General features: G+C 36.4%; 1 protein-coding gene across 2 annotated transcripts in view; it reads left to right on the plus strand.

The window, feature by feature from the left end:
• The window catches only part of KNDC1 (kinase non-catalytic C-lobe domain containing 1), a 65,903-nt gene that overhangs the window by 5,927 nt on the left and 34,708 nt on the right, over nt 1-25,268 (plus strand). The window contains exons 3-6 of one of the 2 annotated variants that reach the window (XM_040607552.1): nt 2,520-2,578; nt 19,436-19,582; nt 21,111-21,228; nt 21,577-22,598. In XM_040607552.1, the coding sequence (XP_040463486.1) occupies nt 2,520-2,578; nt 19,436-19,582; nt 21,111-21,228; nt 21,577-22,598 (1,346 nt within the window). Of the gene's footprint in view, nt 1-2,519; nt 2,579-14,101; nt 14,210-19,435; nt 19,583-21,110; nt 21,229-21,576; nt 22,599-25,268 lie in introns of those variants that run through there. The other variant, XM_040607551.1, reaches the window with a different exon arrangement.

Below are 25,268 nucleotides of genomic sequence, written 5' to 3' on the forward strand. Positions count from 1 at the left end.
TCAGCCTTATTTAGGGATATTACAAAATAAAAAACTCCAGCTCTTATTCTATAGTCCTTTTAAAATTATGTCAGCCCGTAACTAGAAGAACATTCTAGTCCTTATACATACTTCTCAGGTTTTTGTTATGTTTTCTTTAACCTAATTTCTTTTTAAAGCTGTCAGAAGAAGTGTTTATTCTTCTACTCAAAATCTAGATCACATTATTTAAAAAAAAAATGGGGTAAAGTAACTTTGCAACAAATTAATATTTCTTGGTTTCTTTAGAATTAAAGATTGTATTTCAAATAAGCATGTAACATCATAAAATACAATTAATAAAGATGAAAATATATCTTGATTGTTGTGCTATTTGTTTTGTGCTTAAATTCCTCAAATACATTTGAGTCTACTTTTATCTCCATGTTAATAGGCTAATGCAGAATCAATTTCCTTTGTTTTAAGGAGCTTGTCATAACTTGAAATTAAAAAAGAAAAAAGCTGGCTTTGTATTCATAAGGTTATATGAAAGACTTGTAGAAGAGAATAAATCTAGTGGATGAAAAATGCCCCTCAACTAAGATCTTTGCTTGCAGCTGGGGAAGAAAAAAAATCAATTTCTTCTTAAATGTTTTAGTCTAATTGAACAGCTGGCAAGCAATTGATCCAGGAATTTGCCATACTCAAGCCCTTGAAATGTGGTATAACAAATTCCCATGCAAAGCAAAAGTCATGTTAGTCTCTGAGGAAAAGACTTTTCATTAGCTCTTCTTAAAGTTTTGTTTTCCCTAGGAATGCAAAAAGCTGTGTATATATTCTATTTCCCCCATTCCACTATGTCTTTGACTCTTTCTCTTCCCCTTTCCCTCAGATCTTGTTGCTATTTGGTTAAAATATAGTTGGTTAGATAGGCACTTGGGGAGTTTGTCCTTTTCGCTTTTCTGTAGTTGCCTATGGATTTATTCTTCCAGGAAAAAACTTTAACCTCTGGATTTGCTTGCCAGTGAGAGAAAATGAACAGCCTGTCGCCTCTGCTTTAGCAGCCAGTTCTGTTTCCTGCAGATTCTGTGGTGCTCAAGTGACAAACATTCAATAGGATGTTCTGCCAAGGGCTCAAATATCTTCTTGTCTCTTCAGATCAGACAAACTTCCATTGTAAACATATTAAAAGAATACAATGAGTTTTTTACCAGTGATAAAAATCGTATGCTTATACAGCCTTTTATGTGTTCTATGGAAAGAAAGGGAAAAGGCAGTGGGCAGGTGAAAACAAGGAGCAGTCACCTATGGGGTGAGGAGATGGGGACAAAACCTCTTGTCTATTGGTTCCCTTCCCCTTCTGCTGTCCCCAAATATCAGGAGAATGTTGAGGGAGGAATACAGAATTAGTTGTATATCCCTCTTTTTCAGTGGGAATGTAGAATCAAGAACATGGTAAGGATCTGTAAATCAGTTAGTAGCATCTGGATAGTCAGGCATGCCAGGTAACTGCAATATATGAATGTGTAAAAAAAAAAAAAAAAAAAAAAAAAAAGAGGCCTCTCTACCATATAACTGATTTTAGCATCTTCTCAATAAAAGAGCTTTGCATTTCTCTTCTAAAATAGAGGCACAAAAGTTCTATTAGAGCTAAAGCTATGATTAGTATGCTATGCCTGTGAGCATACTTCTGGTTTTTTTCCTCTGTGTTGAGAAGGAAAGCTTATAGCCTTTGCTTGTAAATTATCTCAATCATCCATTGGCTTCACAGAAGGATAGACTAGGTGAGTTGAATATGTGCTTGAAGGGTAGGGGTTTAGTCAACATTTTTCTTTTTTTCTTTTTTTCTTTTTTTTTTTTTTTTATCCCCTAGTGTTCTTTAGTGGGTTCATGTGATGTCAGTGCAGTGTGGTATTACATGCATGCTTAGATACAGCAGCAACGTTGGTCTCTCTTAAGAGGTTCCTTTCTTCCTTCCACCTTTTCACTCAGAAGTGGCTGCTGCAGTAGCTCAGTTCTCTGCCAAGCAGCACATGGGTAGGGAATGTGCTTCCTCAACTCTTTTAATTAAAATAAACTAAACAGGAACATCATGGTTCTAGGCTGGTCTGTGGATGAAGAGGGAATTATCTGTTCAGGTTGGTTTTGCTGCTTGAACCCTTATCACCCAGGTCTGCAGTGGAAAACAGTGAATGGAAATGTCCTATTAATCAAATCAAACCGGTAAGCCACACCAGCTTGGGTGATAACTTGGTCCAAACATAAACGGCTGAAGGCAATAAGTGGTTGGGCGTGGTAAATGTATTGCTTTGGGGGTGTTTTGTCTGTTTTGTTTCTTGCAGAAAGTTTGAAAATAGTGCTTTATTTTACTTACAGTACTAGAAACATAGGTAACAAGTTCTTAGTACATCAGATATGAGTACCGAAATACTGCTGTAAACATAGTTTCTTTTGTATCAGACGTGACTGTATCATAAAACTTGTATCATCAAAAAGGTTTGTTTTTTAAACAGGTAAGACCACTAATTTCCAATCTGACATGTTTCCTTTTGCTTTCAAAGATGATCCAGAGGGTGCCTTTGTTCCACCAGAATTTGATATCACTGGTAACACTTTTGAGGCAAGTTCATAAATTTATCTGTAAAATATGTGTGTGTGTGTGTGTGTTTAATCATTTTAGTACTTCTGGCAGTACCAAACGCTCAGCATTCTCAATGTATAATTTTAGCACACTTAAAGATTGTGAATAGTAAATTGTGCTGTTTAGATATGGTTTTTTGGAAATAAAAAGTAATCTTAAAACGCTATATTAATTTTCTGTATAAACATTTGCTAGCTAACTGTTAAAATTGAGAATCTATTTTAGCTGAATCATGTGTTGCCCTAAACCACAGCTGGGCTATATTGTGTTCACTGGTATCCTTCACTGGTTACATTTGCTTGTTTGGGGACTAGCAGTGAACTTTTATGACTAGATATAAAATTTGTTTGCTATCCTCCTCAATAAAATAATTCATGGAAGGGTAATCAGCAATTTTATCTTTGATTTAATGAAGAAACAAATTACTATCTGTTGCTTTGCAATGCACAAATGCTCTACATTGTTAAATTAAATTAGATTTAAATTGTTCATACTAATTCATTAACCTCCCAAGTCAACAATCTCATTGCATGCTGCAGGAGTGCATGCTTGCTTAGTATCCTTTTTTCTAATACAGTATTTTTTCTGGCATGTACTCTTAGATAATTCAAATGCTTTAATTAACAACGTGTTCTATTCAAGTTGTAAAAATATATATATAAAATCTGTTTCTTTATAGTTCAATACAAATACCTTCTATTTCTTTTAGTTAGAGCCTTCATAGTCATGTTTGTAGTTCTCTGTTTCCTCAGGGGAGTGGTGGGAAAAGATAAGTGAACCTTGGAAGCATGTAGTACTACAAGTAAGATAAAAATGATAAGTAGTATAGAATATGAAGTAGCATAGTCTTTGAAGGTTAGAGATGCAACATTTCTCTCTGTTACTATGCTTTGTTAATGTAGTTATATAGGCCAGCAGAGTTTTAGTGATTTTTGTGCTTACTACCCCACCCCACCCCCACCCCCCCAAGGTTTTTGGGGAGCCTTTGGGGATGGGGCATTTAGCAGATGACCACTATTGCATGTGAACTTGGTAACTGTACTAGTCTTTGTATTCAGATGTGGTTAAGGAAAGCAAGTCCCAAAGTCACCCAAAGGTAACTTTTTTTTGTTACTTTTTTTCTTGTACTTCTGAAGCTGGACTAAAGACCTAAGGCAGAAACACAAGATTTGTGGAATTATTTGTTCCTCTGGCAAACTTGCATTTCCCCCCAACCCTTTCTTCTCCTCTAAGGGTTGCTGAACTTTTATGGGTATAGCAAATAGATAGGCTGAAAGAGGTTTGAAGACCAAGGGGATGGGACAAGGTTAAGTGGGGATTTGGGAAGACTGTGGGAATACTAAGTGACCTGCAATTTTAGTTCTATCTGGTACATAAGGCTATTGTATCCTCCTTGGGTAAAATTAGTCTGTGTACAGGTTTATTATCTAGCTCTTCAGCAGCACTTACAAGCCTGTTAAGCCCCAGTGAATCCCCATACCAAGCCCAGGACAATTACACAATTGGTGAAAGCTGAGTTGGGAGTGGCTCTGAACATTGACCTTTTTGCACTTTTTTTGTGAAGGTCAATGAAGATACATGAAGGTACACATCTGTGTGGAAGAAAGTCAACATGCTCTGCCTTGTTTGTTGTGGGGTAAAGGCTGGGTGCACTGATTTCTTCCCATTGCTCCTATTTCTGTAGCAAGTTGGGAGCCTCTCAAAGCAGGGAGAGCAGTGTCCTGTTGCCTCGGCTGTTTCTTGTTGACCATCCTAGGGCGATGAACAGGACTGAAAAGCTAGGACTTTCCCCTTCACTGAGGCAGAGCTGTATTGTTTTAGTCTGGGATTTGTGTGCATTTTCTCAGACAGCTATGGACTATGAGTATTCATGAAGCTTTCAAAGCTTTACCTCTTACTGCTTGTAGAGTGGTTGAATTTTAAGTACTTTAGGACCAGATCAAATTCTGCCAGAGATTCCACGGTGACCTCTGCTTGTTTTTGCAGTTTCTAAGACCTACGATGGGTTAATCCTTATGTACTTGTTACAAGGGTTTTGTAATATTGTAATTTTTCCAAGCTAGCTGTTTCCTTCTTGATGCTAATACTTCAAGTTCTTCTCTTTTCCAAAGGCATTGGTAGTTTTGTCAATCCTCTCACCCCTAGTTGTAACCTCCTACTATGGAATAGCAGAATAGCACTGGTTTATATAAATCTCTCCGAGGAAACCCTGGGTCCTTGCACTTTCTCAGTATTATAAGATTCTTTGTACTATACCAGTAAGTCACCCTTTTTACAGGGGTGTCAAATGTTTTGTGTTACTGCTTGCTCCTTCCTTGGTAATGACCTTACTCAGTTGTTCTTTGTTGAAGGAGTGTTTTTGCAGCTGCTTAGTAGGTTTTCTCGAGAACAATGGAAAGTAGTGTTTGTATTGAAGCTGCCCAATTTCAGTATAAAGAAAAAAATTAGGTTTTGGAACTACTAATTATGTTCAGGATGTTCTTTGATAGCTTTTACTCCAGTGTCAAAGCTCAGCTTTAAAATACTTATGTCAGCCAAAGGTTTCGCTTGATTTGAGGGTGACCTATTTTGTGGCTTCTAAAATGGAAGCACACAATGAGGTTTGTATAGCTACTGGATGATTTCTTCCTCTTCAAACTCCTTTTTTTAAAAACCCCTTAAATAAAGCTACAGTTATTTCAACAAGAGATGTTTTGTTTCCTGCTTGGTGAATTACTGATCCAGACCTCTAATGGCATTGTGACTCCAGTCTAATTAGTTACTAAACTTAGCTGGCAAGCACAAGCACACAAGGGTAATAGACACAGGAAACAAATTGAAATGCATTACTGTCCTGGTGTCTGAAACAACACTATTAAAAAATTTCAGCTTCTGGTTGGAATTTCAAATAGCAAGAGATATAAAGCTTTGTCCAAATGACAATGCACAGGACTGAAAAGTGATTTTGTGTGTTTTGTTTTACACTTGTGCCTTGTTTCCTGACCTGCTCTCCATTTGTAAAGTGGGAATAATAACACCAACTTAAGTTATTGTTGAGAGTAGGAAGGTTAAAAACTAACCCTTCAGGGAGTTGTCAGCTTTAGTGTCAGGTGTAGAATAGACTTTTTAGAAAGAAAAACATTAAGAAGGAACTAGCTGTGAAAGAGCTTCTGGTGCCAGCAGTGAAGTGTGGCTGAGCTTTCCGATTGCTGACTACCTTAGTACTGCCACTGTTCCAACCTGTGGTGCTGGTGGAAGGATTGCAGTTTCTGAGGGCCTCAAGAGACCTTGAAATGACTGTTGCTAAGCAGTTGGAGCAGTATTTAATAGCGCAGTTCTGTTATGTCCTCCTCTTGCTAGTGTAAGCATTGTCACAGTGCAAAGGCAGAAAAGGCAACCCAGCAGGTATCGTTGGTCTCTAGGACAGCACTGGGCTAAAATAATCTCCTGGGTAGTATCTGTTCATGTGCATTTTTTTCCTCTTAACTTTTCTGTCTGCTTACAGGCTTCTGTTACTATTGTGCACTAGCAAATGTACTGTTAAGGACAGGTGCTTTAAAGAGGAAGTGGGAAACAGGAGAGAAACCTTAGAGTTATGATCCATACTGTAACTCCAGAGAAAAGGTGCATTTCTATATGCTTGCTCTCATTTCCGCTTTTATTCTTAATGCATATGCAGTTATGTGATGTGGCTATGCTCATTAAAGCTTTCTGATGACTGAAGCTTGTTACTTCCCTGCATTGATAGAAAGATCTCACTTTCTGCTTCTCCTCTAAGCTGGGAGGTGTCTTTGCCATAGCACGTACTGACCACGATTTTGTTCTCATTGAGTCTGGAGCTAGAAGTCAGTTACAAACATCTTAAGTAAAAGACTAGCCTCTAATTTTGTAATGTTTTACTCATAATGTTTTGCTCTAGAAAAACCTTAACAGACGGAGATGCAAAAATATAGATTTGAGGCTGCTTTTAAAATTTGCCTACTTAACTATATACTAAACTTATCAAATAACTCATCTTTAGTATAAACTAATACTGAGTCGTGATTCCCCCTAAATAGGAAAAGCATGAACATTTTCCTAATGAAAATGGTTCCCATTTCATTTTTTTGCCCTGGGCAGGACAGTGCTAGACTTGAGAAATTTGACAATGGGAGGCCCAACAGAAATAGTTAAATATTGGTGAGTTCATTAGTAGCCTTATTTCTATCACTACAATACAAGTTTGCCTCAAGTTAAAAACATTGGCTGTCTCAAACCGGTTTCAAATAGCTATTTGTCTGCATCACAAAACTGCCATTGAGTCTGACACAGAGGTTCATTGATGTAGAACCCTACATTTTTAAGATATGAGCTTTCACTAAGATGAAGGACCAATGTCTGCCATGTGTGAACTTGCATTTATAATCTTTTAATAATGTGGCTATTCAGTTTTGCTTGTTCTAGTGAACCTCTGTAACAGAAATAAGTGAATTTTCAGTCTTGTCTGCCTTTTTTTTTTTTTTTCATATCTAAAGCAGACTGGATAATGCCTCTGTTTAATGACTGCTTCCATTATTTAGAGATGATAAAACATATTAGTTCAGAAACCTCAGTTATGCAGCAGGATTAAAACCTTTCAGAAGTAAAAGAATTGAAGAAGTGATAGAGTTGAATATTACCTTGAAGAGAAGGAAGAAATACAGGACAGAGAATGGGAAGAAAGCGAAGTTCACATTTGTGTTTTCTCATCTAGAACTTGTTTTTGCTTTTTGCTATCACAGCAGGAGTGGGGCATGCTGATCTCTCACCTGGGAGAGAATCAGAACCAGAAAAGGCAGAACAATGCCTGCCTCTGCTAGAACGTGATGGCTGTCAACTTGCAGTTCTCAATGGGTTATAGTTAATTTATATTGTTAAAATACTTGGAATTTATTTTTTTAATAAGCTTAAAAATAAACAATTCTATGGCAAGTGGCACAACTAGTGCAAATAGAAAAGGTAAGCTAAACTGTATTACTTTTTTTTTTTAAACTAAGTAAGACTCATATGGCTTATTGCAGTGAAATGTGACAAGGCAGTTGGACTGATACATACCATATACATAAAAATATTTTATATGAATACAAATGCATGAGTTGAAGTGCCAAATGAAGCCTACTGTTCTAGGGAATAAAGAAAGGTTCAGGGTGTATCTGTGTTAGTCCTGCTGAAGAAAACTGAGCTAACAGTTTGGTGCTGCAGTGTTTCTCAATAGTTGATTATTACTAAGCTAGTGCTCAGGTCTCAGCTGTTGGTCCTTCTCTGAATATGAAAGCCTTCATCTTTTTCCCAAATCAAAACAGCAGAAGGTATAAAGGAAGTCTTGCCTTTGTCACTTCCCTGGTCTTTTAAAGGAGTACCTTTGAATGCTGTGAGATTATCTTTACTGTTCTGTTCTTTCTTTAGCACTCGGTGGAGGAGGAAAAAAGAAAACTTTTTAGATGTTCTCCTAGAGGGGTTTTTGGTTTTGTGTTTATCTGATGAGGGAAATAAGTCTTTTGAAACACCTAGTGCCTTTTTTCTTGAGTTCTGTTTCCCTTAGTTTCATATAGTCTCCTCTTGAGACTAATTCTGTCTAACAGCAGCAAGGCTTGTCATCAGCAAATGGTAACTTACTTCCTCCTGTAGTCTAAACCATTCTATCTTCTGAGTGTTATTTAAAGCTGTCTTTTCCTCCAGTGACAGAAATAAATTACTTTCATTTGGTTACCTATGCCTCTACTGTGCTATAGAAAAGGAAATGGAATCCTCCTGCTCTGGCTTTTACATCATCGGCCCAATTGAAGTTCGATTCAAGAACTTAGTACTGAGCAAATACCACCCTTTGGTTGCTTTACACAAAGAACTAACCAAAGGAAGAATGAGAACAATGGGACTTTTTTTTACAGCAGTATTTTTTTTTCCATATATAGAGTAAAGTTTATAATTTGATTACCTCAAAAACCTACTGCTTGTTGCTTAGTTCTGAAGTTGGGCTTGCAAAGTTGTCATATTAGTCTTTCCTAGCGGGCTTTTTGAGCTGATATTTTTCAGTTTTATCTCTAATTTGAAACAACTTTTCACAGTGTGACTTATAATTTTATCAGGAATAGTCTGTCTCTTAAGCAGAAGAATGTCCTCAGAAGAGAAATGACTGTACAGGTAACCTGCTTAATGAAAATACGTAGTATTTTAGGTTTCCTCCTTACTCGACTATTAGATTCCTATAAGAAGACATTATTAAAGCTTAGATATATATTTTCCTTAAGACTGAGGAAGATTATCCTCTGATGTACAAAAGCATTTTTCAGATCATCTTATTTGAGGAATTTGGGTTTGTGAGGGGAAGATTGGAAGTGAAAAGAGGATTTAGTATTCTGCCTTAAACCAGTTGGTTCTTGTGGTAGTTAAGTTTACCCTTTTAGAAGGCTGAGGAGCTCTGTTGAATAAATTTGCAGATAGTTCCCATCATGAGTAAAAATCTATGGAAAAGAGGACAGATTTGTTTTCTCTTATTATGCTTGTGCAGTAGTGTCATAAAACTCTAGGCCTCTTAATGTTAAAGATGCACAAATATTTTGGAGGAGTTGTTTATCTCCAGCCTCTTTGACATAAACTCTTCTGATGAGTACTGATAAATTCTCAGCTATGGATGAAGCTGTTTTCCATAGTCCTGGCAGAATTATCTGTCAGTTTCTGGTGCTCCACATTTAAACTCATTTCTTTAGTGGACCCATCATCATACTAGTCTTACTGGCAGAATTAATTTTCTATTGCACTCCTCTGCTCCTTAGAATGTTTGAAAAGGCTTTTGAAATGCAAGACTGAACCCTTAAAGGCAACATGGACACTCCAGCAAAATTAATCATTGTCATTACTTGATTTATTTGCTTTCATTAATTTTATGTCTATTTTACAGGGATATTCAGATCACTAAAAGACCCATGATCACTGCTAGACTGGATCTGGAGACTTTATACTCCCTGGAGCAATGACAAACTATTCATTTTTACCATTTGCATGAACTGATAATAGAGCTGTTTCACCAGTATATGAGAACATTCATAAATACCATCTTTTTTAAAAAGTTCAGGAACTGATTAACTTAAAGTAGACAGCAGAATGGATGACTTCTCTCCAGATAACTCTATGACCATCTAATTCATAGTGAAAAGTGAACTGGTCTTAAAACTTTATCTTATTAGGTTGCATGAGATTTATTCAACAGAGCCTTCAAGATTATGGCAAAATGGTTGTCACTCACATGTCATTCTTGTTCATTACAGCATTTCAAAAAAATCTTAAAGAACAATTGAGAGCATGCTTTTGAAGCTAATGATCTTGTCTCCTGGGAAATGCATTGCAAGTGATTTAGGCTTGTTTAGGTGACCATTGGAGCGGGTTTTGTATAAACCTGTGAATACATATGTACTCGTGGATTCTTAAACTTCTAAGCTCTTCACCAAGTTTAAAAAAGAAAACAAACACTCACCCTCCCCACCCCCCCAAAAAAAAAAACCAACAACAAACAACAAAAACCCCCAAACAAACAAACTTCTCCTTTCTCTCAATTGTAATGGCAACAGATATTACCTTTTTACTCAGGAATGCTGATTTAATCAGGTTTTGATGAAGCACATGGACGGAATATGTATGTTATACTTCCCTTGTAACATTTGTTTATGGGCTATACAGTTCAAGTCCTATCGCATTATAGGTGAGTTCTATGCCTGAATAGAGAAGAAGCAAGGTTTACTTCTGCAGAAATAATTTCACTATGAAACAATCAAACAAAAAAATCCTGAATGAAAACCAGCCCCCAGCACCCCACCTCACGCCCAAAAAACCCACCAATCCTTTCTGTTTACCCTCCTCTGTTTACATTCCTGATATATGCAATGAGAGCTACCTACTCATTTGCTATTTCAGTTGCCTACAGCTGTTCTGTGAAAATCATTGTTTTGAATGTGGTCTTAACAAGGTATTTCAGAAGTGACTGGCCAGCTTTTTACATCTGCAGTTGATCAAAGATTCTTACATATGCTTCTCCTTGCAGAAAAAAAATAGATAAATCTTCAGAGATTATTACTCAAAGAAGAGTGAACTGCTTACTGTACAGCAACAAATATTTTAAATATTAGTGCCCTGATGTCATTGATTGATGGCACGGTAAAGGAACTGGGATGCTATTCAAGTTTATTGGCCCATAGTGTTCTGAACAGAAGTGTGGCACTTTGGTATTTTAGCTCCAAAATGTGGACTTAACATCCCCCAAAACAGGATTGCGCACATGCATTATTCGGCTCAGAGTGACAGACTTGACCAGTAGGCACCTTTTGTTAGGTTTAAGATGAAAATAATATACTTTTTAAAAACAAATAACTTCAGTAACTAAAAATAATATTTGCCATACAGTGAAATAAATATTATGTTTATGCAGTTCAGAGAAAGACAGAGCTAGTCTGCTCAGCATGCAATGTAACTGTTTCCTAGGCTTCCTTGTTTCTGTGCCTACAGGGAATAAATTGTGTTAGTTTAATTAAATGATAAATGAATTACCTGTGGCAGGTAACTTAAAAGTAAGGAGGTTAATGGCTGATAAATCATAAGAGTTTTGACACATGGAATTCAGTTTCAAAGTTTTTTTTAAAAAAACTAACATTGTTCAAGAAGCCTTAAAGATAAATGCGTGTAACTGTTGCTATCTAACCTCTGAGGTCTCCAGCATTTTTATTGCAGTGTTCTTCTTTACCTGTCATAATTAGACTTACACAGTTCTGCAGGAGAGGTGTCAGTTAGTATGCTATTCATCTCTGTGTTGGGGTACTGATCTTTGTGATTAAGGGAGCCTGAAAATGGGATGGAAGCATGAGAAACCTATTCTTCATTTGTGTCCTCACCCTGCAAACACAAGTAATGGCATGCACATTGCATGGTTTCAATTTGGTCGCGCTTCTGTGTATGTAATCTTTGTGTGACTTCTTAAAGGGAAATGAATGTTTGCAAAGGTGGCTGCCAGTGGCTCAAGATATATCTGTCTTCACTCCAATAGTTAAGGTAATAGCTTCTAGAAACTATATTGAGGTCCAGTTGAAAAGTCTGCATTTTCTGACTTGCCCCACCCCGGGTGTAGCTCTGGGTAGACAATGCTGCTTTTCAGATTAATTACTGTTATAGATGCTGGCAATTTAGTCTATGGACAGCAGTCACCTGTTTTACACAGCCACATGGAAAGCCAAAACATATTGCTGTTAAAATAAGGTGTTTGCAGGTAGCATGGAGATTGCTGTAAACCTATTGTATGATCATTTTTTAAAAAAAACCAAATATGTATCTCCTATTGAAGACCTCACCAAAAAAAAAAAAAAAAAACCTGCAAAAAAAACCCCCACCAAAACTGAAAAGCCTAAGGAGATGATTGAAAGCAAGCCAAAAAGTATGCAAAAAGATTACAAATTCTAAGAAACTAGCAGTTTTTTTTCCAAATCTACCAAAACACAGAGATGTTGCCCAAAGTCTGCAGTGATTGCAGATGAACAAGATACAGAAGAGTTTTTCAAGAAAGCCATAGCAGAAAAACAGTTTAATTTTTTTAACCCATTTTCATCTTGTAGGACCTTCAGGAGGTTCTTACATTGCAACTCTTCTTTATGGCGAATTATCAAAAACTTGGCTCAAATAAGAGTCTCAGAACAGACTAGTGACCAAGCTGATGAAATTAACAGTAAAATAAATTTCCAGGACCAGATGGTGAAACAGCATTCATAAAAGAAGCAATTACTTCGAGTAATATTCTTTAGTCTGGAAGAGAATGCCCTGAGGGAGAAGCTCTGCTAGAAATCTGCAGTATGCCATGGCAGCAGCCAGAGCGAGGTCTTGCCAGCCCTCGTAAATGCAGAAGTAGGTGGCAGCAACAGAGAGATGAACATAGGAGGACTCAAACAAGAAGAAATATCTCTTTGTTATGCAGTTAACTGTGGAAATTCTTGCTGCATAACACAAATGCAAAAAGGTTTCATGTAGATAAAGCTTAGACAAACTCATGGAGATGAAATGGTTGTCATGAGCTATTACAGACAAGAAGCCTGCAATTATAAAACAGTGACATTAGAGTGACGTACTAGGTAGTGTTCCTCAGTTCAAACTGAATGATATAAATAGAGGTCACAAGAAACCAAAACATAGCAAAATCTAGGGACCAGACAAGATTCAGTTGCTCTTTCCAAGTGCATTTAGATTTTGCTTGGTTCATTTCTTCTTATGTTGTTGTAGTATTGCTTTTTAGATTATTGTATCTGTGAGGTCTTGCTTGGGTTTTGCAATGTAAACTGATCACCTGACACTCACCTGAGAACATATCAAAACATGAAAGCCTTCACTTGGTAGGTAAATTAAAAGGTACTTTGAGGGTTAAAATACCTGCAGACTTCAGATGTGAGTGGATTATTTGAGAAAATTTGACCTGTAGCTCCATTTTTGTGCCTATTTTTTTACAAGTCTTTTGGAGAAGAATTGGGGAGGTAGCAACTGTAGTCAGAAGGGACAAACTGCAAGTATAGCTTGGCTTGAAAATGTTTTTCAAGCATTTGCTACCAATCCAAGCAAGTATGTATGTTTTATGAATAGTCTACGGTGGTTTAGCACTTTTAGCACATTCTGCAGACTAATTATCTACACATCCAAAGTGCCAAATGAATGAAAAGCTAATATTTAATACAGCACCTTCCAGTAATTATAGTTATGCAGAAAGGCATTCCTTTGTAATGAAGGGAAGTATTAAAAATAATAGGCCTATTTCCCTTTCATTTTGTGGCTGAAAAGCATTACTGTCTGACTCTTTTGCATTAAAATAGTGGGTTTTAGAGTAACTACATTGAAAAAAGTCATAGGTAAATATTAAATGTGTTCTCCCAATAGCTATTTTCTCAAGCATTAGGTTGAATTTGTTTATAAAACTTTGAATTTTATAAAAACACAGAAGCTTTCATTTAGGGAACCTTTAAATGCTTTGAATTGTGGAAGGGTGAAAACATCTACATATGTGCAGCAATCTCAATAAAAAAAGAAAAAAATGCAAGGTAAAATAAGGGTCAAATATGAACGTCAAAACCAAGAATTGTCATTTAGTCAGAAATAATTTACAGGAAGTATTAATTCTATTATGGTCTGTCTTTTTCAGTTCTGCTGAAGACCTACGTTTCTGAACTTTGTGAAATCTCAATACAAAATGTAAATGGTCACATTTCATAATAGCAACATGCTAAATGCTTATGCAGTCACTATTCAAAAGCTCTTTTGTCAGCTTTTTTTCTGTAGTGTTTGTCTGCAAGTTTGAGTTCCTATAGAAGCTTAGTTCTTTAGCCTTGCCAAGCAGTAATACAACAGAGCCTCTGTCACGCTTTCTGTGTAGGCTTGGAGCTTTTACTTCCGCTCCTGATCTTTTGATTTGCAGATTTTAGAACTAGAGCAGATCATTACTGTCCTCTGATTTCACTTCCTATAGGGTTAAGTAGTCAAAAAATGGCATGCAGCAAGGCAAGTAACTTTTGATTGGAACTGACAGAAGCCTTTTTGAATATATTTCACTCATGATATTAAGTTTTAACATAATGGCAGAAGCTGTCCTCTCCCTTGGTAAGTGTTTCCAGTACTTAGCCTGAATGTTTTAAAAATATGTAGTATTGTCAACTGTTGAGTTCTTATCTGTTTGGGGTTTTTTGTTTGGTTGTTGTTTTTTTTTTCTTTATGACTCTTGTTATGCCTTTGTCATGGAAACCACTTTTAGTATTAGAAGTTACCTTGATTTTAAGCTACTTTCATGATTATGGCCTTCAGATTTTTCTCTGAAACACATGAGCCTCTCTAGCTTGCTGCTGAAAGAAAGACTTTCAGGACCTCAAATCATACTTGCGACTTTTCTCAAACATCTTTTCTTGTGTTGCCATTTTGATCGTGAAAGAGAACATTATTTCCATGATGGCTTTCCCAATGATGCAATTACGCTTACCTATGATTCTTGTTACGTTTGCTAACTCTGGGCTAAGAGTAGGTGTATTCTCTAAGACCAAATCTGGAGATCCGGTTTCCTGATGTGACTTCCTCTCTTCCCCCTCATCCTTTTTAAAGCTGATACTGCAGTGCAGTCTTGCCAGCACAGTCTGTGTATTCTTTGTAACAATGTACATTTAGTCTTTAACTTATAAGTCTCTTTGGGAATTGTGAAGAGGGTGGTTGTGGGGTTTTTTTGGAATCTTTCTTGAAATGCGTGTTATTTATCAGCTATTAATATTGCTCTCCTTTAATGCAAAAGGTCCTATAATTAAAAAAATATTCTCCTTAGCAAGATTTAAAACAGGTGGGGACTTGGTTTGGTTTTGGTTTTTTTTCAGAAATTAAGGGGAAAAAGCCCTCTTAATTCTTTTAAGAAAAATACCTACCTACCAATGCAGTACCAGTTTTTGCTTATCTTCCGGGAGAAGAAAACTTGTTTGCTGCCCTTTCCTATTTCTTACTCTCTTTGTAGCATACCACAAAACCGTTAGCTTAATTGCGAGATTTTTTTTCATTGAGACCAATCCCTTCTAGTGAGCATTAGGAATTTTGTACTTATGAATTTGCTTTGTTTGTTGTGTTTATCATCTTTCTCTCCTTTCCCAGAAAGTGAAATTTGCTTCCTAAGCTGAAACTGTGGGAAGTGGATTCGATGTATAAACTTGGGGAATGCCCCACCTTGTGGATGACCACAAACTCGCTTTCTCATTGCTCTAGTTCAGACAAGACTTAAGGTTACATTGGATTACCTTAAATATTAACGATATTTACTGCCAGCTAAGGAAATTAAGTAGCTGGATTTTTTTTTTCCTTTTTCTTGTGGGTGTGGTGATGGTGGTGTTTGAGGAGCTGGAAGAGAGAAAAAGTAAAAAGGGGATTTACCTTAGAGAAATATCAAGTTGGAAAAGATGTTGAAGTTCCCAATAAATGTTTTAACATAGAATTAAGTACAAGCCATCCATGGTGATTGAAATGGCCATCTTCAAAACTAGCTTTCCTGGATGTCAAAGGAAAGGAAGAATCTCAACAGAACAGTCTTCTGTGTGGGCAAAAAAAATCTTTCTTTATTCGGTATGAGACTGGCCTTAAACAAGAAAAGGTGCCATGAACAACTTTACAACAGAACAGCAATATTGGAGGGAGTGGAAGCCTGCCTGCTGGCATCTCGGACACTTGTGATTTTAAAGGTGGGCTAGGGGATATGAGTTATACCCTGCTATGAACAGAAATTGTTAATTGAAAAAAGTGGGTTGAAGTAACATGTTGCTCTGCTCTTCTTGTTCCTATATCCTATAATGTCCACATCCGTCCTCATATGGATGAAGAAGTTTGTCAAAAGGCAAAATTTTTGTTCCCTCAAAGCTGAGTTCCTCACCATTCTGTCCCACTTTTGGAGCCGAGTTGTATACAATGAGTTTATGTTCAAATATGCTTTCTTATTTTTCTGTATTATAAGAAATGCTTTATTTCTTATAAATTTCTTACTGAGAGAAGACTAGATAAACTCTTGTTTATTCTTACACATTGTGTATTTGGAATGGATATTGCATTCTATAAATCAAATTGGGTGCTGAGGAATCACACGCTTTTTTTGGAGCGACTTAAATTAACAGGCTATGTCTAAATGATAAAGTAGCCTTGAAAGAAGATGCTTGTAGACACACATAAAATACCACTTTTGAACAGAATGAAAAGAATAGGAGGCAGGAACTAGAATCTTTTCCATCCATATTCTAGTTCATGGAATTTCCCTGAAGTATTCTGTTTGCTAAATGACAAACAGGCAAAAGGAAATGTGTGAAGTAGGTTGACAATTTGAGGTTAAACTGGTTTTAATTCTTACTTCATGGCTACAGCCTGTCTCTTGATGTGGGTTGTTGGGGACATGCCAAGTGTTACAACACTATCTGTTTCTGGAGGCTGAATCTTCGTAGTTTTTTCTCTCCCCCTCACCCTGCCCCAAAAACGAGTAGATTATTATTTTTCTTCCTGCTGCCGCCTTTAACCTTAGCATTTCTATAAATAGAGCACTATACTGAATAAATAAAAGTGCAAGATTTGCTGATAGAGTACAAGTGTTGCTTACTTTCGCCATGTGATGTAAAAGCACATAAGCAATATATTATCTCTGAAGTATCATCCGTGAAGCTTGGTGTCAGTTACATAGTAAATGCTATAGTCTAAAAGCGAATTTTCTTAATAAAGCCATTTTTCTACCTATTCCTATGTTAGCAGTGGTATAGGGAGGCTGAAATTAGTTATGCTGTTCAGAAGTACCTTGTGAATTCAAAGGTGTCCCCACACTATGTGGCATTATTTCATCTAGTATTCTGATATTGCTTGGTCTGTGTAGTATATGTCCCTAAGTTGTACGTTATGATTTTTTCCTCCAGTTCTTTAAAGAGTGATTAATTTATTTCTCTAAAGGTCATTTTGTGAAACAGAGGAGATGTCACTTGTTAGAGATCATATCATATACATGGAATAACTTACTAATATCAAGTATATTAAACTACAACAGTACAATATTCTACCAAAAATATTTAAATAGAGCTGTATTATGATTTTTTCTGTATTTCCTTGTTTTAACTCTATGTTCAGTTTTCTGTTATGCTGTCCATTGAGAAATGCAAAATTATATAGGCTTACTGAGAGTATTTAATATCAAAGGAGTGAGTTCTACAATCTACACTTCCTCTTTGCTGTGCAAAAGCTTATGAAAGTCTGTAGGAAAAAAAAATTCAAACCATCTTCATAAATTCTTGCTTGTTGGGGAAGGTATTTTAGTTACATTTCTTCTGAACTGAAATATACTGAAGTTTAGATTTTTTGTTTGTTTGTTTGTTTTTTGCAAGCAGTTGCCTTTTCAGGCCTTCAGTCTTGGGCAGCCTTAAAAAGGTGTTAGTTTATACCTACTTAGTTTTATAGCAAGTTAACTTGAGCAGACCATCATCCTCTAAACATTTATTAATAGGAGTTGTACTTCCTTTGAGTAGCTGTTAGTCCAGAGTGGAGTTCCTTTTCTGTAGCTGAAATAGCCTGGGTGAAAATAGTGGAAACTTGGGGGGTATGACGAAATAACTGTGTTCCCCTTATCTTGTTAGTGGGTTATTTGCTCAGGCTTCATAGTATTCATATCCTTTTGCCAATGCAGTCTGGTTTATTTTACATTAAAAAAAAAAAAAAAAACAAAAAACCATGCCAGTCTATCAACAGCGTGGTTTAGTAAGGCTACTGCTGCTGAGTGGGTTATAGTAGCTTAATGGTGTGAAGGGTGGGGGAAGTAACCCTTACTCTTGGAACAGATGAACAGCATTCATTTTTATGCTAAATCAAAACAAAAATTGTAACGACTCCTGTCTGAGTTCCTCTGAGAGTCTCAAAAGAAAAACAAAGTCTTCAGTTACCGCTTCTGCTCGATGGTGAAGTTGTATGGTAGTGAAGAAACTAAGACTAAGATTACTGCTTTGCAGAGATGTTGTTCTTTTCTTTTTAGATCAGATGACATATTTGGTTTTTTGACCTTTGTCCTAATCTTGATGTACGCCATGGATAAATCAAGGCCGTAGATCCAGCAGTCAGCACTACTTTATACTTTCTTGGTTTGGGGGAGCACGGAGGCCAGAAGAGAAGTGGAACTGTCCAAGGCGCGCACACACACACAGAGCTCCCCAATGAGGTGGTGTCGCACTCCCCTTCATGGAGGTGTCCTGCCTCACTAGAAAGTAAATATACGCATACTTGCATATATAAATTACAAGTTACCTCCCCTTCATACAATTTAGAGAGAATAATAGACCTCAATCAGAAAATTGGGGGTGGAGGCGAAGGAGGAAATTACTTTTGACCTTAGAGTCAGTCGTCTTGCTAGGGTGAAAAATAGCCAAGCAAATGCATGAGTACAACCAGATTTAGTGTACAAATCTGGTTATTATTTTATTTCTGTATGTGTTTGTAAACCTGAGATGGCAGCGCTCAGAACACTTGAATTTCTGGCTGTACTGCATCACCATTGAAATATTTACACAAACTTGCACTTATAGTCTTCATTATAAGTTTTACTGAATTGTGTTCTCTGAATGGAACATAAAGAAAATACAGGCCATCATGGATAAATTACCATTACTACTAAAGCAGAACTGGAAAGGTCTTTTATTTAAGAAACAGAAAACTTCTAAAATTTAGAGGTAGCTCTGCTGCATGACAAATCTAATGCATTAGCACTAGATTTAAGAAAGTTGTTGGCTTACCATCTTTAGTGGAGCTCATCACAAGGTTGGGGGCTTTAAGAGAAGCAGAGATGTCCAACATGGAATATTTCTTAAAATGCTTTTATAAGTGTCTTCAGAGACAAGTGATATTATGCTGTATTGTTTCTGCTAGCTTTCTTTATGCTTGATAGCACTTACAAAATACTTCTATATATGAATTTTTTGCCAAACTAATTATTTTTTCCCCTGATAATCGCCCAGCATGCTTCTAACTTAAATATGACTCACACACATGCAAGGAGCTGAGTTTTATATTCAACTGTAGCTGATGAACAATTGTAATACTGATTATCGCTGAGGCAGAAGAAAGGTTCTAGCTGTTTTTTTCTTTTTGTTTGCAACAAGTATATCTTCCAAAGCAGGACTGAGGCCAGTTTTGTTCCTCCTGTTTAAATTAAACCACCTTTACAGTAAACTATTACTTTGTAAAATAAAAATAAAAACAATGTAAGCTGTAATCCTTGTGAACTCAGACCTTTTTCGGCAGGACAGAAAAAATTGGTAACATATTTAATGCCTTTTTTTAAACTTCATTTAGGCACACATCTATTCTTTAGGTGCAACACTGAAAGCAGCAATAGAATATATAGTAGAACCTGAAACAGAATCAGAATTTGGGCAAGATCTGCATACTCTACTGGAACAAATGCAAGAAGAGAACCCTGAAAATAGGCCAGATATTGAGGTAAATGAGCCCTACATAATTCTTTTTGTTAAAAAAAGGTGACAAAAATATTTCTATATGTGTACTCATTAATAGCGAGATGGTCTTTATATGTAGTATGCTCAGATTTTTGCTGAGTTTTTCCCAGACTGAGCAGAAATTCTTCTTTCTTCCTACTCTAATGGAGATACAGCCTGAAAAGGATGTAATGTTTTACAGTTATTTGATTTTTAAGAAGGTTGGGTGAATACACGTGTGGATCTAAATTTTCTTATTAACTTTTTTCCCATTTAATATTTAGTTTACAGAGAGAGTAAGTCATTAGAAGTAAGAGCACAGGCATTATGCTGCAAACTTTGCATGGTGCCTCAAATGGTGTTTGGATTGCATTTAAGAAGGGGATGGAGGGAGCCACGCCCTAGGAAACCTCTAGTCTTTGAATGTTCAAAGCATTACTACTAACTTGTTTTTCTGTAAATATATAAATGTTTAGTAGTATTGATTAGATATCTTGACTCGTTTTGTATTTTGTTCCATTTAGCCTCTTATTTTACCATCAGTTTTTAGAAACTATTTGAAGATATAATATATATTATTTTTCAAGATGATGTTTTCAAAGGATTTATATTGTAAATATAGGTTACCTAACACAGTGTTACTTGACATTAATGAGTGAAAGTTTAGATTTAATGCATTGTTTTTGCAGACTTTCGGACTGTAGCCACAAAATAACAGTGGAAATTTCTTGGGTGGAAAGGGGTGAGGGGAGTTATACGGAGGGATACCCATAGACTTTTCTAGGCATGACTATACTCCAGCACAGCTGGATAGCTGTCTCACTTTCTCCTGTCCTTCCTCAATCTGATACGTGAGCCAACAGAGCCAAGTTCTTCCTTTCACTTACAACAGCAGAAGACTAGTTGAGCAGGTTAATGGGGAAAAACAGCTCCTCAGAGCTGTGAGGTCTCATCAGTGTTTATCTAGGAATAGTTACTGAGGAAACAGTGGGATGCATTTGGAAAGGCAGATCTTTTCTACTCCCTGCCCAAAGTGACAGGTTTTTAAATGTGTGAATATCTGTAGTTAATTGTGTGCGCAACCAGTGCTAATGCCATCAAATAATGCTTATGCTACAGACTGAGATAAGTTACACTGTTTGTTGTGATCTGATAATGATTGCTTTCTCTAGTTGGGAAGTGTTTTCTAGATATTTGTATTTTGCCATTTTTAAATAACTCAGGATTTACTTTTAATGTAATTTCAGTAATAAAAACATTCATCATCCTGCCGCTGTCACTCAATTCAAGTGAATCACTGGCTGTTTAAAAAAATTATTCCCACTCTAGCTTTTTACATTTCCAGTATGTTATTCATAAAGTATAACATTTAAGATTATTAATTTTTATCAGTTGTTCTTAGTGTTCTAACTGTAGGCTAGAACTTGAATTGTATAAATTCAGATGTACTGTGTGAGTTAACATGATTCACTTTAGTCAAAATGCACAAATTATTCATTATTAAATAAGTATCTAACACTAATTTTCTCTAGAGCATTTTGTCATTATGTGAAGAAAAACTGAAGATTGCTTCATCAAGTAACATTTGTCGAAGCCTGTCTGCTGTTGGAAGAAGGGTTCTTTCAATTGAATCATTTGGTGCTTCTCAAGGTAACCTTAAAATGTATTTAGTCTAGAACTTTAGATTGTCTGACCTATCTAATGATTTTTAAAATACTATGTGTACTTTACTGTTATAGGCTCCTTTCTACATATCAGAAAGTCATTATTAAATATTTGTGGATTCAGGGTGGGGAGCAGGGGACATACAACTCTCAATAAACATAATTATTATATTTTGTGTCTTTTACGATTAAAAGTGACTTGTCCAGAAATAATTGTGTGTAACATGCTGAAGATACATAACAGCAGTGGCAGAAAAAGCAATATAAAGATTTACTAGAGAAGACTGAGAGGTTTAAATACACATTTAATATAAGCATCTGTTTTTGCATCTAGATGTATGTGATAACATGTGGAAGGGAAGAATGTGTCAGAGAAGTTTGGGATCTAAATTACATTCCAGTGAGAAAAACAACATAGCAGGTGATTCGTCTGCAATGGAAGATATGACAGCTACCTGTCATAAGGACTCTTCAATAGTTACTATGGTGACTGGCAGAGAAAGTGGTTTGAAGGAAATGCAAATTGATCTGGATAATGAGAAAACTCAACGTTCTCAACTTGCAACTCAAGCTAAAAAGAGCAAAGAAGACGACAAACATACAGTTTATGCTGACAATTTTGCTAGTGTTGCTTTGGATATAAAGTCATGTGTTACTGACCTGGAGAGAGATGGCATTTTTAAGAAAGGTTCTTTGAGAAAAATTAAAACCTTTCCAAAGTTACCACTTGAACCTGCCGACACAAATAACTTTTTTACTTCTGTAACCAACAGTGGAGCACTAGCTAGGAAAAATCACTTGCTAACACAAGAGTCACTACCTCTAGACAATAATAATGAGGTTGCTTTTTCAAAGGGAAATCTTAATTCACTTGCTATTAATAGTCCACCAAAAGTAGAACCAAAGAATCACCAGGTTAATGATCTTCATTTAGAAGTTCCATGTGTGTGCACACAGGTGTCTGGCTTGAATCTAGAAGAACACATGTCACTTATTAATGGTAAAAAGATAGGGTTTGCTTCATCTGATCACAAAGAAGACTGTTCTGATGCTACCTCTGAAATGCCAAATACAGCTGGTGTGCTAAAAGGCCCAAATCAATCAATTGCTGGAGCAAAAATGCTAGACAATTACATGGTGTTGGAAGACTCTTCTGAAACACTTCAAGGGTCAAATGAAAATTCCTTACCACATTTTAACAAGATGGCATCAGTGTTAACGACAAAACCCAGTGGGAACAGATATGGATCAAACCTAATTAGGTCTCCAGAATTAAGCAACGGTGTGATGAGTGCAAACAATAATGAAGATAATCTTTGTGAAGGCAGAGGGTCAGAAATCAAAAGTAATGAGCAGGTAGTAAAAATAAAGTCTTCATTATATAGTTGCTGTAGTCACTTATGTGGAGATGAAATGACTTAAATACTGTGCAATTTCTTCCCCCTTTGTCCCCTTTTAGCATCCTGGAAAACTGAATTTTGCTAGTCTGCACGCTTTAGGAGTTAATATTGGAAACTTGGTGATCCTCTTTTCCTCTCTAAAAGTAAAGTGCTACAGTGAAATTTATGCTATTGCAAAATCAATTTTAATTTTATTTTTTTTTTTACAAATGGAGTATACTCACTAGTGTGTTAGAGCAGCATACTTAATAGCTGATTACATTTGTAAAAGGACATTACCAAAGCATATGTAGATTTTTAACTCTATGTTACCACACATAAAGTTCACTACCTTGCAGTGGACCTCCCAGGTGCTTATGAAAGTTGCAGAGTTCCTGACTGTAAACCTGACCTCACTGAAATCGATGGCAATAGCCCATCTGCTTCAGGAGTAAAAAGACTCCACTTTTTTAAAAAAAAAAAACTACATGTGCATTTAAGTTTTTGAAAATTGTACATATGCTGTATCTGTTCTGTGTTCTTAAAATACTGCCTCTGTGTTTGTTATGTATATTTCATGATAGAATTCAAATATGTGCACAATATGATGGATATGTTGTCTCAAGCATTTCATCTTTATAAATAGCCAAATAAGAAGAGGGAGAGCTGGTAATTAGTTTACTTGAATTTGTTGATAGATAGTTGTAGTGTGGTCTCTTCTCTGCTCAAATTACAGTTTCTCTGGGTGGACAAGTTTGGTCTTTGACTAGATGGTGCTGTCTTGTGCCATGATCAAAGAGATGTAAACAATCCATGTGATAGGAGAGCTGCTAGCTAAAAATGCAGGATGGTTGATGCTTTGCCAGCCTTGCTCTGACTTGATAAAAATGAGCAGCACAAACTTCACATTTCATTTCCAGAAATTATGCTTAGGTGTAGATGTGTGGGTTTTTTCTTACTTGTCTACTGACTCTACAGCCTTATTCTCCTTGCCTGATAGCCGGTCTTCCAGCCATCCCATGCAGTGGCACCTAGGGTTATTTTCAGTCTGTGTTCATCTCTCTTTTCACCTTGCCTGAACACCTCTACTGGAGTAGTAACCTAGGACTGTCAAGTGTGTAAAGAGCCTTTGATTCATCATAGCTAAAAAAAATAATGCATCATTGAAGATTGTTGTAACTGCTTTTTTCCCTTTCCTGCCTCTTCTAATCTCAATAACATGTGCACTTACTAAATTCTTAGTGTGGGAGGATAGTAAGTACGGATAAGTACCACATGGCATGGTTTTGCTGTCTGAGGGAATTAGTCATTATATGCATATTGAATCCTTTATTTAGATTTTTAAATCCTGCAGGTGCATTTTTCAGACTCTGGGAAAAGTTCCATTTACTGTAGTCATCCTTTTTTTTCCCCTTTTTTTGTGTTTTCTCCCCCACCACCCCCGTCTTTTCAGCTCTGGACTATGCAACCTTATATATTCAGAAGAGAGTGCAAATATTCATAATCATCCCGAAGTCTTCTGCTTTTGCGATGTCATTTGTTACTCTGGATTTACATGAACATGCTTCATTTGGTAGAAGTGCTTGTATTTCTAGCAAGGATCATAGCAATTTCAGTCACTGTCTTCTTGGGAGAAAGCTTGTTAGTATACAGAAATCTAGATAAGTCTTAGTATTCAAGCAACAAACAACTGTGTGTCACCTTAATGTGCAAATCTTTTTTTCTGAGTGGAAGGCTTTTTTTCTTGCTAAACAGTATAAACCTAGGAATTCATTTGCATGTTTATTTGTAATGGTGAAGATGGCTAAAACTGTCAGACTACTGCAGCTGGTTTGCTAGTTTTAGGGAGTTTGGTTTTTTGGTTGGGTTTGTTTTGTTTTGTTTTGTTTCATTCCAAGAAATAAAGGTACCACGCTTAAGTCACTTGCCTTGAGGTAGAAATGGGCTTACTTAAGCCTCAGTCTTACAGTGCTGTGGTGAATAAGCAGCCATCACTTAACATAAACTTAGTGGTAGGAGTTCTTTAAGGAGGACAAGATCTGTTGAAGTAAGATCTATACACTGCCCTTACTGGATTACCAGGACACCAGTTTAAGGCTGAGTACATGAAGATACTTTCAAAAAAATAATATTCCTCAGAATTATAGTTTCCCAAATTTCTGGCACGATTTAAAAACTAACAAATGTCTTGTTTGCTTTTCCTGCAGCAGCACTTGAGATTGGCACACAGAAACATAAACCAAAATACGTTTTCAGGTTATTTTGCCATTCTTCTGAAATCCTATTTTTCTTCAAATATTTCGTCATCAATTTAAATAATGTGTTCTTCCAGCTGTTCTGTGAACAGAATTTCATTCTTCCACATAAGTAGGCTGTTAGTAGAAGTGAGGTTATCCTGCTCCCACTGACTTCACAGGGCAATCACACTGAATTAGAGAACGTAACTATTATTCCAGTTACCCTAATAAGCAGTGTCATAATACATGTAATCGGACTTGAAGACAGCAGGGTGGGTTGTCTATGAAACTGGAGGTTTATAGCTGTGTTTTTCAGTAGAAGAAAGGTTAGACAAGACTCATGGTCTAGATTCTTTTCTTCGTAATAAATTCCAGCAAATATTCAGGTTCTGACACAGAAATATTATCAT

This window comes from Falco naumanni, chromosome 9 (genome assembly GCF_017639655.2).
Source record: "Falco naumanni isolate bFalNau1 chromosome 9, bFalNau1.pat, whole genome shotgun sequence".
Taxonomy (NCBI): domain Eukaryota; kingdom Metazoa; phylum Chordata; class Aves; order Falconiformes; family Falconidae; genus Falco; species Falco naumanni.